Consider the following 15,326-nt stretch of genomic DNA (forward strand, 5'->3'; position numbering starts at 1 on the left):
CAGCATGGCGGGGCACACCAAGCAGGGCATGTCTCTTCATTAGCATTTTGGTGCTTTTGAAAGATTTCAATTCACCATTGAAAGGACTCTTCTTAAACGGTATTAATACACGTGTGGATTCTTCCCCTATATGGCTTGGGACCAAACTACCTTCTCCCATAAAAAATGTCCCTGGGTTTTAAGACCTTCTGGAGAGGCGCTTCTTGGAAAAGACCACCTTGAGCGCCTCCCTGCCGCCCCCTTGCCTCTTAACGCCCCTCTATGCAATCCCACTGCCCCCAAGGGAGCAGTACTGCCCACTTTGGGAACCACTGGTTTAGGGGATAAATAACCCAGCAGTTAACCCAACAACAAACCACGGGTTAACCGCTGGGTTGTTTAGCTCCTAAACAACTGAGTGGTTCGGGTTTGCATGTCATGCTGACAAACTAAGACCCAGCCAATCGAAGTTTGTTGATTAAAAGTGGAAGTGAGGAAAATGCTGGAGGCACCACGCTCGCTCACTCCCAATAATGCACTAATAATTGACCTATGTTTTGCCATCATGTGTGAAGCAGGGCACAGCCTCTTAAAAACTACTTATCCCAGAGATTCCTAGTTTATGATGGCACTTTCTATACATTTGGAGAAGACATCAAAGCAGCCAAGTGGCTTCAGGAGAGGGATCAAGCAAAGACACTGATCCCAGTAAGACTGGGAAGGAGTAATTTCTGCTGCAAAATTTACAGGCCCCCAAAGACACATAAGTAAATAAGCTATGTTTAATTTACATTTTTATAAGTCTATCATAGATTTATGCCAGTATGATTTTGTATAAAAAAATAATTTCAGAGTAGTGCTAAGCTTCATTAAATAACAATAATTTCATACTAAAATACATGCATCACAATATTTCTTTATATGATTTAAAAATGCAAATTAAAAGTGTACAAGTGAGCGCTAAGCAAATTAGTGCATCTTGTGGGCTAACAAAAAAGAAATCTGCTGATTGCATTCAAAAATGATAAGTAGTGCTAATAGGTAATTAATTGTTTCATGGATTCTCATGAACTAACTTAACTTTAACTAGTTACTTACAGAACTATCATAATGGCCATAAAACGGGGGAAGAACAGTATGGCTTATAGCAGGGAGAGGCAACCTGGTGCTTTCTAGATGTGTTGGATCATAACTCCAATAAACCCCAGCCAGCATGGTCAGTGGCAAGAGATTATGGGACAACAGAATTAGGGTGTCAACAGGCTACACTGGGGAATGTGTGTTTTGCAAGAATGCTGTGAAAACAGTTGCTCTGCATTTGTGTATGATTTTTGCAGACCTGCCTCTGCCTACCACCAGCCTGCTCACAAATATTAACCCTTTCCCCCGCAGCCACTTCAGTTTTTTTCAAATCTAGGCCTCTCCTTTAACCTTAACAAATAATATGGGGCACACTATTTTTAAAAAAAACATGTCTGCCAGTTTTACCCCATCTCCTTCTCTTTCTGAGTATGTACACTTCAGTCTTTATACTTATTAAACAGTCATGCTGAGAGGGGGCGGGGGTTGGACTCGATGGCCTTATAGGCCCCTTCCAACTCTACTATTCTATGATTCCTCAGGGAACTATAGATGTGTGAGAAGCAGCAGCAGCATAGGATAGGTTAAAATGGTAAGAAAAAACAGTACATGTTTCTAGTGTAGACAAGTGATCATTTTCTACTGCAGAACTCAGAATACAGAGTTATATGAATCCTTAAAAATCCCCATGAACTCACAACCCTTTTAGATATAATGACCCCAAATAAGATTCTTTTCTGGCTTCCAGTAAGTCTCCCACAAAGTTGAACATATTTAAAGAAGTTTCCCATTCCTCAGTGGTACTGAGACCGGTTTCCACTTTCGAGTTCACTTTTTTCTATTTCCCTGTAATCAGTTCACTATTTTATGCTGGGAATCTCATATATCAGCTAAAAATGTAAGAAAACAAAAGGTTGTGAGAAATGGGTTATCAGGAATTAACAGAGGTAATCTCAGTACATCAGATCAATAGTGGGGAAAAGTAAAAAGTAGCAGTGCTTTGGGCTGCAATTCAGGTAGCTGTGTGGAAAGGAATACATTTCATCTATATTAGACTAGGATTGCACCCATCAACATGCACCCTGCAACACTGCATACAGATTTGGAAGCTTCAATTAATTTAAAAAGCAGCTTGTGATACAGCACAAAGCATCCCATGTTGAGAGATTGGGGACAGAAAGACTTGCAGGGAGCACACAACTTGGTCCAGTCTTTCCAAAGAACCATACATGTTCTGTGGAACGAAATAAGTTTAACAATCGAATTGTTTATATCAATACGAGGACAATGACCACTATGCATTTCAACATTTCCATTTAAAGACTTACACACATAAGTCATTTTTGAAAGGATAGCTTATCTTTTAATATTCAGAAAAGTTTTGAAAACTTACCACGATAGTAGAAGAGGCACAGATCAGAAAGAACAAACCATCGTTTTTTCCAGAGCTTCATGCCAGTGCTATCCTGTAGGGAAATATACAACTCATAAGCATTGGCAATGTAAAGTGTACTAACAAAATTATCAGTATAGGCACCCACAGTCCCCTTTTCGTGGCATTCACTCTTAGTGTGAACAAGCTGCAGGTTCCTTCAACTTTACCCTATCTTTTGAGTGGGAAACCTCAGGGGGAAGAGGATATAGTTCAGTGCAGAGCACATTCTTTGCAGATGGGAGATCACAGTCTCTCTCTCTCTCTCTCTCTCTCTCTCTCTCTCTGACCTTCAGTTGAAAGATCTCATCAGATAGCAGAGTTAGATCTCCGCCTAAGATCTTGGAGAGGCCACTGCAAACAGTACTGGGGTGGGGTTGTGAGAAATGGGTTATCAGGAATTAAGTGGGTTATCAGTTCAGTGATAGAGCATAGGCTTTGAATAAAGAAGATTCCAGCTTCAATCCCTGGCATCTCCAATTAAATGATCAGATGTTGGTAAAGACCTTTGCCTGACACCCTGAAGTCACTGCCAGTCAGAGTTGACTATGCTGGGCTAGATGAACTGTTACTTGGCCATTCTATCAAACTGCAGAATGGGAGGAAAGAGAAGAGGAATAGGTCTATTATTAGCTCTGCTGAGGAGCCAGGGTTCTCCTTCCAACCTGGCTTCAGCCATTCCATCATTAAGCTGTTGTAGAGAGACAAGCAACTTGGCAGTTCATCTGGTAGCAACCATTCCATCAAGCAGTAGCAGAGTGACCAGCAACATTTGGCTACTACCCTTTGAATTGTTTTCCATTCCAGCTGGTCGTTGTTGTTTTTTCAAATTAAGAGCTAGTGCCTGTGTTTGCTTTTCTCTCTCTTCCCTTTCAATCCCTCTTCTTTTTGTATTATGTTATGACTTTTTCAGTTGTAAGACTAAGGGCACGAACTATCTTGCTTGTTTAATTGTTATATATACTACTCTGGGAGACTTCTTTTGATTGAAGAGTAGGGTAAACATTATTTTAATACATAGACAGCCTGGCCTGCTATAAGGCAGCTTCCTATGTTCCTATGACAGTACTAGGCTAGGTTGAACCAATGGTTGACTTAAGACAGCCAGCATCATGTAATGGTTAGAGTGTCATACTAGGACTGGTTAAAACCCCACTCATTTATGAAGCTCACTGGGTGAGCTTGGGCTAGTCACACTCTTCCTTTCTCAGCCTACCCTACCTCAAAGGGTTCTTGTGAGGATAAGATAGGGGGAAGAGAGTCCTGTATGCCAACTTGAGCTCTTTGAGGAAAAAAAAGATGTAAATACAAATAAAGGGTGGGGAGGGAGAGATCATTTGAAGGACCTCTGTTATCAGCCCTACTGTTACTGTCAAGTAAATGCCACCAAATATAAAAACTGTATTCCTGAAGCAATTTTATTTGCTTTAATATCTGTAACCAATTTGCAATGTGTTTCTTAGAATGAATGGCTACCACCTCCGCAACAGTGTGTGTGCACCCTCAGATAATAAAATTTAATAAATATGTTAATCTGCTGAAAGAAGAAAGGGTATTAGTGAATTTTAAATACTCTCCTGGTGAATAGGTTTGAGATGATATCCAAGAGTGAATGCCACATCTCTGAATATCCTTAAACAGAAAAGGGCAGCTGATAATTATTTTGTTAAGATCACTCAGCAGATGTGTTGGCTTTCTTGTTTTAAGATGTGCACCCCAGGTAGCAAAGCAAATATTTAACTGTTCTACTTTTACCGAGGAGGTTTATAGCCTCCTATCTCCAAATGCTATGCATGCCAGCTTCTCAATTGAAAAAGAACCTTATTTCAAACAGATCATTTAAGCAAATCTGCTAAATTCTCAAGCATTTAATGGTTACTAAAAAAAAAAAAAAAAGCCAAGTAGGGCTCTCTGACAATATTTTGCCTCTCGCTGTCAGTTCCACTTCAACCTGATCATCCATTTATCCAAATGGTCAACAGATGGCTAGAAGTTACACCCACCAGAACTTCCTTTTGTCGAAAAGGAACGAAGGACATTCTTCCAATGTCATATGCATCGATAAATGATACAAGGAGTGCCTTTGCCCTAAGGAAGATCACTAGTCCAATTAGCACAGTACTGTCAACTCTGCCTGAGGCCCTGACCACCACAGGTCCCTTTGCTAGCTCTGCCACCTGAACACATTTAACGAGGTATGTTGGGGAGTGAACTTGGTTGGGACTTGCTACAAGCAAACTATGTATTCAATGACCGAAAACAAGCAATCCTACTTAAACCCCATGCCCAACCTGTATCAAATGGAAGCAGACACTTGAAACTCATGTACTTCTGAGAAGACAAACTTCCTAGTATTGCAGAACAGGAAGAGAAAATCATGCTGGTAGACAAATAATGAGGTAACTTGTTGACTCCCCCCACCCTCCACCATACGAGTTTAGGCCTCCTATTGTTTGGCAATCACTGGATGAAGATCAGGCTGCGGACAAAGTGAAGTTCCTAATCTGCAATGTTGTAATTGTGGAAGCAAACACAAGGTATTGAACAAGTTGTCAATGATTTCCTCTTTATTATTTTTTTTTAAAAAAAACCTCATGAATTAAAATTTATACTTCAACCATTTTAGGGGCTTGTACAGGTTTTGTCATATTTCATGCATTGCATAAAAATATTATTGCCTGGTACTAGCTTAGTTCATTAAAATATGTAAATACTTACGCATATACAACATATAACATTATAATAATTATATACAGAGGACAGTAACAATGAGGTAAATACTGATAATCTGAAATATGCTAATCTTTGTCCACTTCTACTGTTTGACATAGGATGTTTGTTTTTATAGGTGGCTTTTCCCAAGCCCCCTTCCTCCCACCCACCCTGCCCCAAATCATTCATACTTACATTGGTCTACAAAAGGTTGAGTACATGATATTGTCCTCTTGTGGGGGGGACGGGACTTTTTTATCATGATAGTTCTGCATGTGCAGGAAATTTCTGACATAGGGGTTCGAAACAAGTAACCCCCCATGTGCATTACTAAGGTTTATAGAGACTGTGGCAAGCACCCTACTTAATGTTCGAAGTAGCTCTCAGAGTGCAACACAGAGAAGTAATCTACTGAAAAGTGACATTAGACTGCCAGTCATAGGCAAATAATTACAAACTGGCAAGGGCTTTCTGAAGGCAACCTTTGCTCCTGTGAAGAAACGTTCTGCATCGAATTTCAAGTTAGCTGGCTGAGCAGACACAATAAAGAAGTTATTGTGCCTGAGATTGCAACAATAGAAATAATAGCTATCTTGTCACTGTTGTTTTGACAGGTTTCGACAACTCTCAAAAAGCCACAGTTTAACTTTTGTTTGACTGTGGGATTGTCCTTTGTGGTGTCATATCAACTGCTTCAATTATGTGTAAGCAGACATACTGTATTGTATCAGAAAGTATTTAGAGAATCCTGATTTATTCCAGATGCCATGAGACATTCTCATAAATAGAGATAGGGTGTACATGGTGTGTCCCCCCCCAAAAAAATCTGTTCCTTAACTACTGCCTTCAATAAATTCCACATTCAAGCCCAAGTTGGGTGCACCTTTCTCCAGGCGATTTATCACATGCCATGTGTCCCCAAGCTTTGTCTACAGAAGGGAAGTCTGCTGAATGCACGTAGGCCATCCCCATGAGCTGGACTCCTCATTTCACAAGGAGTCCAGTGCACAGGGACAGCCTACATCTGTTTGGCAGCCTTCTCTTCTATAGACAAGCTCCCCAATGTGTGGACAGCATGTGAGTGGGGCCAGCACACATGGCCCCAATCTCTCTCCACGTGATGTTAATTATATGAAGAGAAGAAGTCCTGCACAGGTTTTTATTACTAAACTTTAAAACTTTAGAATGCCAAATAGCTGGATCACACATGCCAAATAGTGTGATTAATACTTACCCAGACATATGGAACTGAAAAATTACTGCTTTATATCAAATGGTATATTCAATTTAGGATATCAATTATTCTTCACCAAGCATGCAAAATTGAGGGGGAGAGGGGCAGAAATTCCAAGACTTACTTATGCTGCACTTATTTACAAGGAAGAATTTGTATAAAATACCTGTGTAAGATTCGAAGAAAATTTCTAAACATCCATCTCACTTGGTATAATAAACCAAACCCAAATAAAGTAGCAAACATATAACAAAATGCCTATCATTTTGCACTAGATATGCAATGCTTTACAAATCAATGATCACCTTCCAATTCCCACTGATAGGGACAGAAAATCCTTACAGCACTGTACCTCACCATTTACTGTAAGAGACCCAGAAAGCAAAATCACTAATTTGCAAGTACTAGATCTTCCTCCTCATAATTCCCCATCATACAATGAGGGATAATAAAAGCACTTGTATGTGTCTTAGGAAAGGTTTTCATATTTCATAATTTCAGTACTGCATTTCAGAAAAAGTAATGATTGTTTATACAATATTCAGCAACAAAGACAGACAATACCTGCTTATAAAGCCAGCCGCGTCTAACGACAGGTGCATTAGGGTTCCTTTTTATTGAATTTGACCTCTTCCCAAAATTATGAACTTTCTTTGAAGAGCGAGATGTCTAAAAACAGAAAAAAGATTAGCTGTAAGATGGAGAAAATGCATAGAGCCTGGCTATCCTCAGAGGGAGCCGGTTGTTTCTAATCACATGCTCCCCATAGGATTTATTAAGAAACAGCTTTATTCTCTTTTTAGGTAAATAAGTAATTTCCTTGCAGGTTTTGATGGCTTCGGCATTTCTTGAAGTTTTTTTTTTTTTTTGCAGAAGGAGAGAAACAACTCCCAAGACAACTCTGGATCAAACATTTAAAACTGAAGCTTAATAGGATATTTCACAAATACAGCAGTACTTTTTAAAAGGCCTGGAACAAACGAAGTATTAAAGCTTCTAACAAGAGAACTGAAAACTGCAGAAACGTGTCATCAGAAAATTAAAGCAGGTTTTTGTAAGGGAACTAAACCACAACAGGGATGGTCTAAAATCACTAAGAAATTTAAGCCTCAACTTGATCGTTGCAATTCTATCATACACACAAATCCCTTAGGCTAGCTTCGTGATTGCTATAATCTTGGATTTTTCTGAGTAGGCACAGCAACTCCATTGCGTGCATGTTACAAGTTCAAGATGGTAGTGTCATGTCACCCTCTCTCAGGAGGCTTTTGTCCAATGCTTGCCAAATTACAATGAGAATCTAACACAGGGAAGACCATCTGCTAAATTCACTTCTGCCCAGCCCGAGTGCCACAAAAACCAGAATAGCAGAATTCATAAGGGGTTAAGAATGTTTCACTGTGGTATTTACCTGACAGTAGCCATTTGTAGCTGTGATTAAAAAAAAAAAAAAAAACCAAGCTGGGATGCTGTAGTACTATTGAAGATAACAAACCAACAACTCCATGCTTTGAAAAGATGTACAAGGTTATGTACAATCTCTCATGTTGCCCAGCAGCAAAATAATGGTGTACATAATGTATTATTATCTACACAAGCAATACAATGAATTTGTATTTTATCAGAAGTTTGTTAGGAAATGCCAGGAGAGCATGATCCCATTGGCAAGTAGAGAATTTTTCTACATACAAACTAACAATTTTCAAAGGGCACTTTAATTTTTATTCCATGGTTGAATATTCTTCAAAAGAGAGAAGGAAAAAACCTCAGCTCATGTTAATTGTGAGGCTTAAAAGCAAACTCTGATACCTTACTTTCAAAAGCGTGGAAGTAAATAATTTTTGTGAGAGTAGTTAAGACCCATATTGGTTTCATTTGATATCAAAGCAACTGAACGAAACTCGCTTTGGACACCATGGGTTCATTCAGATTTCCCCTGTTCTCCTTGGAGAGATTGAGCATGGGCTCTGAGCTTGCTCTCTTCCCCATTCCACTCAGCGTGAGAAGTGAAACCTTAATGGGTTCAAGTGACTGCACGATCTCCCATTTGACTTCTCTTGAATTTACAATGACCTGGTTCACATGTCATGGCGGCAAATCATGGGTTGTTTAACCCACGATTCACAGGGTGCCTGCAATCTGCTTCCAGTTTATGAAAACAACAGCTGATGGCCTGACTGGAAGTTGTGAGTGTAATGTGCGAATCTGGAATGATGATTTGTTGTTGGGTTAACTGCTGGGTGGTTTAGCTTCACAGTAAGTTGTTTAGATGTGTTGGAGTCACACTCAATTGGAGTAGAATTAAGTGAGCTCGAGGTCCACCACTATTCTCTTCCTGATTAGTATTCAGAGTTTGGTAAAGAGGAAAACCTCTGAACAGGCACCAAGAAATAGCAATTATATATCAAATTAGAAATTAAATAGGAATAATTCTTAGATAAATATTTTCATTTGCAAAGTGCCCAATTTCTGGAACAGCTAGAAGTGCTGGTTAACATTCATTAAAATGGTTAAAGATGGAATTGACGATCATTTCACACATTCCAGAGCTTGTTAAAAGCCTGACTTTCTGTTAAGTGCCATCATTTGAACCACTTCGTAACCTTAGCTCTTTATATCCTGCCTTCTTATAACTCTACTGGAAGACTATGTTCAGTTCTGAACAATCAAGCTCCATTAATTTTTATAACTGTTGCAGATATTTCTGTGACATATGGTCCATTAGGGTTGATTGGCAATGTCTTTCAGCACGTCTTAAAGTAAAAGTGATGTGACCGAACAAGCTTGCTCATTAAGTGGAAAACGATACAAGAGCACTCCACTGTTTTTCTATTATACCTGAGGTGGCAGAGGCAGCGAAAATTAAGCAATAAATAATAAATGATAATGACAACCAAACATCTGTTGGGGGACTCTGAATATGCATTTATTCACTTTTGTACAAGGAACAACATGTGGATCTTTATAGTCACTGCACATCTTACCAACAACTGTGATTATCCATTATGGTTAATTAATCAATGCACTGTCAATTTTCTTCTAATTCTACCTACGAAACTAGCACAACTGTTCAAGGAACTGATCAAAATATTATGTTGTATCATACAAATCGTAGCACCACATGAACCAATGTGCATTTTAAAAGCCTGCCAGTTTCCATTTTAAATATGCAAGCCACAGTGGGGGCGCATCATGGCTTGTCATGTCATGCTAACCTCCCCTGACACTTGGGTTTGCATGACACAAGCTGCAATGCGCTCCCACTGTGGCTTGTAGATTCAAAATGGCGGCCAGCACACATCTCAGAGCACTGCAGGACAACTAACCCACAGTGGCTTAAGTATTTTCTAACCACTGTCTTACTTAAAGATAACTTATGTACACTGTATTTAGCTATTAGCGTGCTTGGTGTTTTAAGGAGTCTTCACATCATTCAGAAATAAAAAGGGGTGTTGTACTTCATGCGCTAAACTGAGTGCCCACAAATATATATGAAGATGGTTTTTCTGCAATATGAATCAGCACAGTGATGGGTTTCTGAATCTGCAAACAATTATGCGGTTACAGATGAAGATTTTTCCATGGTTTAAAATCTTCTGATTGAAGGTTATATGAAACCAATAGCAATTAAAAAAAAAAATACCCACAGCCTGCCAACAATTTCTGCAAGGCATATCCACGTTTTTCACTGTATTTCTTTATAGGTTTTTTTTAAAAAAATTATTCCTTGGTATATCAGGAATCTGTCGACATTCAACCATGGGGATGTTAAAGCAAAGCTTACACAATTAAATTGGGGCAAATAAGCTGTTTTGTTGTAGAGAAGCTGACAACAGGACGTACAGGAGTTTTCTTCTCATAGACTTCTGCCCAACAAGCTGCCCATTATATCCCTGTTACTCTTTTATAGGCAAGTATCTTATATCCAGAAACAAAATAGTTATACCAATTTATGACAAGGAGAGAGGAAGATATCCTAAGATGCTGGAGAAGGCTAAACTTTCAAAAAGGAGCCCTATGCACAGCTATTTAAAAAAAGCATTTCCACTTTTTTCCAACTCCATTGATGAAAGGTTTTTACTTTTTAAACTTACTTCCTCTAAAGGTAGTATACTGTACATTTACTGACCTATTACATATAATTTAGATACTATAAAAATTAGACAGAAAATAAAATCTAAACTTTCTTTAATGTTTAAAAAAGCATTTTAAAAAGAACTGCGAAGCTTGAAACATGTCAACTCAATTTTTGGCATAAAACTAATCTTCTATTACACCTTTTTAGTATTGCCTGGTTGCTCCTGTTCTGTTTGAAGTACAACACTACAAAAACAGTCATATCCTGCTAGAACAGACACAGCTTCTCTTTGGGAAAGCAAGAGAACGTATTAATCAGGTCCATCTGGCTGTGCAATGATCTCTCTTCTCTACTGTGCTCAGCTTCCCCTTTGTATGTGCCTTAAGAAAAGTTATCCACAATTCAGAACCATCCTGCCAATAAAAAGTCTGACAGAATCATGTCAACAGCTCACCCTAGAGGAGTATCAGGTGATTCAGCATGCGGTCAAGTGGCATCATAAGGCCACATCAATTGACCTAGAAAGGTATGAAGTGGGTGCCTTTGGGATGTGGTCACTGTACAAGGGCAGACAAAAGAGAATTCCTGAATAAAAACATTGCAGGTGAGAAAGAATTTCCAAATCAGGCTAGGAGAAGGAAGCCAGTACTGTCAATGGGCTCTAAACAACTGACTCACAACACAGCTGAATAGGAAGGAGGAGAGGCTTGAAAGCAAAACAATCTCTAAGATGTTCTTCACAAAGAGGAATCAGAGTCATCATCCCAATTCGTATATTTAACCAGGGGTGTCAATGAAACAGTACGAGCTCAACTTCCCCACCACATAGAGAGCCTCCAGAGTGTGAGTGGGGTAGGGGAGATAAGAACATAAGAGTGCCATGCTGGATCAGGCCAAGGGTCCAGCACTCTGTTCACACAGTGACTAACCAGCTGTCGACCAGGGACCTCTCCCACACTAGAGGCATTCAAGAGGCAGCTGGACAACCATCTGTCAGGTATGCTTTAAGGTAGATTCCTGCAAATGAGCAGGGAGTTGGACTCAGTGGCCTTGTAGGCCCCTTCCAACTCTACTATTCTATGATTCTATGAAAGCAGGACATGGTGCAACAGCACCCTCCCACCCATGTTCTCCAGCAACTGGTGCATATAGGCTTACTGCCTCAGATACTGGAGGTAGCACATAGCCATCAAGGCTAGTAACCATTGATAGCCTTCTCCTCCAGGAATTTATCCAATCCCCTTTTAAAGCCATCCAAATTGGTGGCCATCACTACATTTTGTGGTAGTGAATTCCATATCATGAAGAGGGCCCAATTCATATTAGAGAGGAAGGGCTTGCTCCACACCTCCACCATGCAATTTCAGCACAGCCCCTGGTTGAATATATAAAATTGGTCATGCAGATATACTCTATAAACATAATGCACTTTATTGACTTTCATCTCTTTCATGATACACTTTATTGACTTTCATTTCTAAAAACTCTAAGGAGATAAGCTTCTTATTCTTTGCAGAGATTGCAAGTTCATGTACAGTATTCAACTGGTCCTGTTGCACTAACAGGACCCACCACTCGTGCAACTGGTCTTTGGAATTTCTAAAAATAACACTCATTTTCGGATTGGGGGAGGTCAGCAGAGGTTACTTCTGCAAGTTCTACTGAACTTCCTACTCCAGAAATGTGCGTTTCTGCACATTTCAGGTTTTTTTTTAGAAGTGCCAAAGCCGCATTGCGTGAGCAGTGGGTCCCGCAAGTGCATAGGCACAATAGGATACTACCCCATCTCCTAATCTTGCTGTATTTTACATGAACACATTCTTGTAACAGTGGTCAGAATAATTTCCCTAGATACCATCTTCATGAACCATTCCGACTAATACCATATGGAAGCTAATGCAGTCAGTGCTGTAAGGCTATATGGTAACACATTCCCTCCCCCTTTATTCTTTGTTTAATTACTACTGCTGCCCTCTCTCATCAACAGAGGCTATTTAGACTCTGATGAACTAATGAAAACTATTCCCACTTGATTGCACTTTAGATCTAGGTTGCATTTTATGCTTGACCTACTTGACTGTATGTTGTTGCTGTTATGGGTCCAAATATTCAATGTAAAAATAGGCAAGGTGAAAATAATAATTAGACTAAAACGTATTGGTGAACAACAGCAAGGGTGCAAGGTTTCAATAATAATCAATGTAGCTCTTTCTTTTTCAACAAGAAAAAAGTGTAGAGCTCAACCAGAGTTTACTGTCAGGAATCAGAAGAACAGGCTATGAATCAGGAACACAAGCCTTTCTTGTGACTGCTAGAAAACATATCTCCCTTTAAAAAAAGCAGGTATTAAAAACATTAAATACAGTAAATTAAATATTAAATGCTTAATATTTAAATATTAAATATTAAGACAAAGGTCTAATCCTAGTGTCTAAATATATACAATGAAGACACCAAGCGGATCTCTCTGGGAAGGACACTGCACAGACATGGGGGCACCACAGAGAAGGCTCTTTCCATGGTTTCCACTCGTCACATCATTATGGGCAGCAGCACCCAGAGAAGTACCTCCAAAGATGATCTTAACTGTCAGGCAGGAACATATAAGAGAAGGCACACCTTGCCTATTTAATTTTTTTTTATAATACACATTCCTTAATTTGATGGACAGTCATAGATAGAATGCAGCTTTATGTAGTTTCATGACACACAAAGGTTAAAATACTACTAAATGTTTTCCTCAGCTGTGAAAGGCACAAATACCCACTTATCTGCAAAAGTTAGAAAGTGAGTCTTAATTTTGTTCCTAACGAGAACAATGAAAGTTCTAAACTTCCACTCCTTCTCTCTCCCCTTGCATACATCTTCAAATGAAGAAAGACTGTCTAATCAATCAGATGTATCACCAGGGACAAGAACCTTCTAAAGCAAAAGAGGAATACAGGATAGCAGTGAGCTTGAGACACATTATGGCTTTCCAAGAAAGGAAACCACAATCCTTTGTCTTCCTCCATTCTGTAGTAGCTGCAGCAACTGGAAATACAATAAAAAAGCAGGCAGCCATACCGACTCTGACTATCTTCAGAAGTGGGTGTTTAAAAACTTAGGAACACTTCTGAGAGTTACTCATTTGTGTCAAACTAGCATATGGGAACAATTAACAATTAACACTCTAATCTAGCTCAGAAAAAGATGTGTGTGCTGAGAGGCTCAGCAGCACACGTGGCTTTCTGTAAGCTAAATAAAAGTATTAATCATTCTCATGTGGACATTTTCAGTGATGAAAGTGACTCTCCCATGTCATTAGACTGTAATGTGAGGGAAGAAGCCTCCCAAGATGGAGATTGCCCAGAAATCTACATTAAAGTTTGGACATAAAGAAGCTCCAGCCCTGCATTGCAGTAGGTGTAAAAAACCTAAGTGAGTTGCCGTGTCAGATGTCCCACTAAACAGAGTACTTGCAGCTGCATCTACAGTTTATCTTTTGTATAATTCCATCTGTGCGCATGGCACTGCCCTAAGAAGCTTAGTCTGAAAGTTGACAAATGGAAAGCAACAGGGAAAGGGGAAGGAGGTGGAGACAGGGACAAACTGGGGAGGAATGTATGATTCCAGTTTAACAACAAGGCTGGGGGACATGGAAGGTGATGCATGATTCTCTCTTTCGGTTTCACTCAGTCCTAACGTTTCAGGCTACTGCCTTCAACTCCAAGAGCTACCAAAAATAAAGAAACAGAAATAAAAGAGTGGATACTTCTTTTTTTGATGGGGCTCCTTCTAAAGACTAGCAGTTTAAATGCTCCTTTGAAACATAGTTTGCATTTCTAATTAAAAGCTGAAAGTTGCATTTCAGCTGACTAAAGGAGAGTCTTAGTTATACAATTACACATAGTGCTTCAAAAGTCGAACCTATGCATGCTTACTCAGAAATAAGCACCACTGAGTTCAGTGGAGGTCACTCCCAGGTAAGTATGCACAGGACTGCAGTTTTAGAATCAAAGTATATACTTCAGAACAGTTGGAAATTAGGCAGCATTTTAGAACAGGTTTCTCCCATCAACCCCTCTTTTGAAGTCTTTTGAAGAAGTCCCCTCTTTTGAAGCCTTTGTGGTTTTGTGGTTTTGCCTTTGTAATAAAACTTTGGGGGCTTGTGGAAGTGTTAAGAATCCCTGAAAATTCATGTAAATAAGTTTTGCATCTTGCCAAATTTGGGATTTCTCACTATGCGTTAAGAGCAAAGTGGTAGCTACTTGTGTTAGCATCAGATCAGGTGTGATGCAGGCTGTTAAAGGATGAAACAAATCCCCATTCTGAGGATCTGAAATGAAGGAGCTTACATGCCAACAGTTTTAAGAGTTTGAAAGGGGCAAGCAAACCCTGTCAAAAGCTGTGGAATAAATCTCAGGTTAACATTAAGGAAAGATTCCAACTTACGCAAAGCCTGATATACTTCATAAGACAGTATCTGTGATGGTAAACATATACAGTATTGCTGAATGGTGGTACTGGACTTTGCAGCAGGCTAGCAGAAGCAAACACTTTACTACCAAGCCCTGCCACAATTTGAAAACCCCTACTTCAGACGTTTTGTGTACCTGTTCATTATTATTTATTTACAGATATGTAAACTGAAATCTATGTTTATGCTTTTACCTGTAGCATGGGGCATGTCTTCCTATTTGAGGAACCAGGTCACTGAGCTCCTTTGTGAATGTGGCAGGCAACTTACTAAACCCTGCTCTTTGTTTGTGGCACAAATTAATATAGATTTATGTAAGCTGAGGAGTGACGAGTGATGCAGTTTGATCCTG

The 15,326-nt window shown here is 39.5% G+C and overlaps 1 protein-coding gene across 6 annotated transcripts in view; it reads right to left on the bottom strand.

The window, feature by feature from the left end:
* The window catches only part of PLEKHA5 (pleckstrin homology domain containing A5), a 210,163-nt gene that overhangs the window by 66,064 nt on the left and 128,773 nt on the right, over window positions 1-15,326 (bottom strand). For all 6 annotated transcript variants that reach the window (XM_063134807.1, XM_063134812.1, XM_063134810.1 and 3 more), the window contains exons 6-7: window positions 7,002-7,106; window positions 2,453-2,525 (exon numbers count right to left, since the gene is read on the bottom strand). In XM_063134807.1, coding sequence (XP_062990877.1) covers window positions 2,453-2,525; window positions 7,002-7,106 — 178 coding nt within the window. The remainder of the gene's footprint in view (window positions 1-2,452; window positions 2,526-7,001; window positions 7,107-15,326) is intronic.

This window comes from Elgaria multicarinata, chromosome 9 (assembly GCF_023053635.1).
Source record: "Elgaria multicarinata webbii isolate HBS135686 ecotype San Diego chromosome 9, rElgMul1.1.pri, whole genome shotgun sequence".
Taxonomy (NCBI): Eukaryota; Metazoa; Chordata; class Lepidosauria; order Squamata; family Anguidae; genus Elgaria; species Elgaria multicarinata.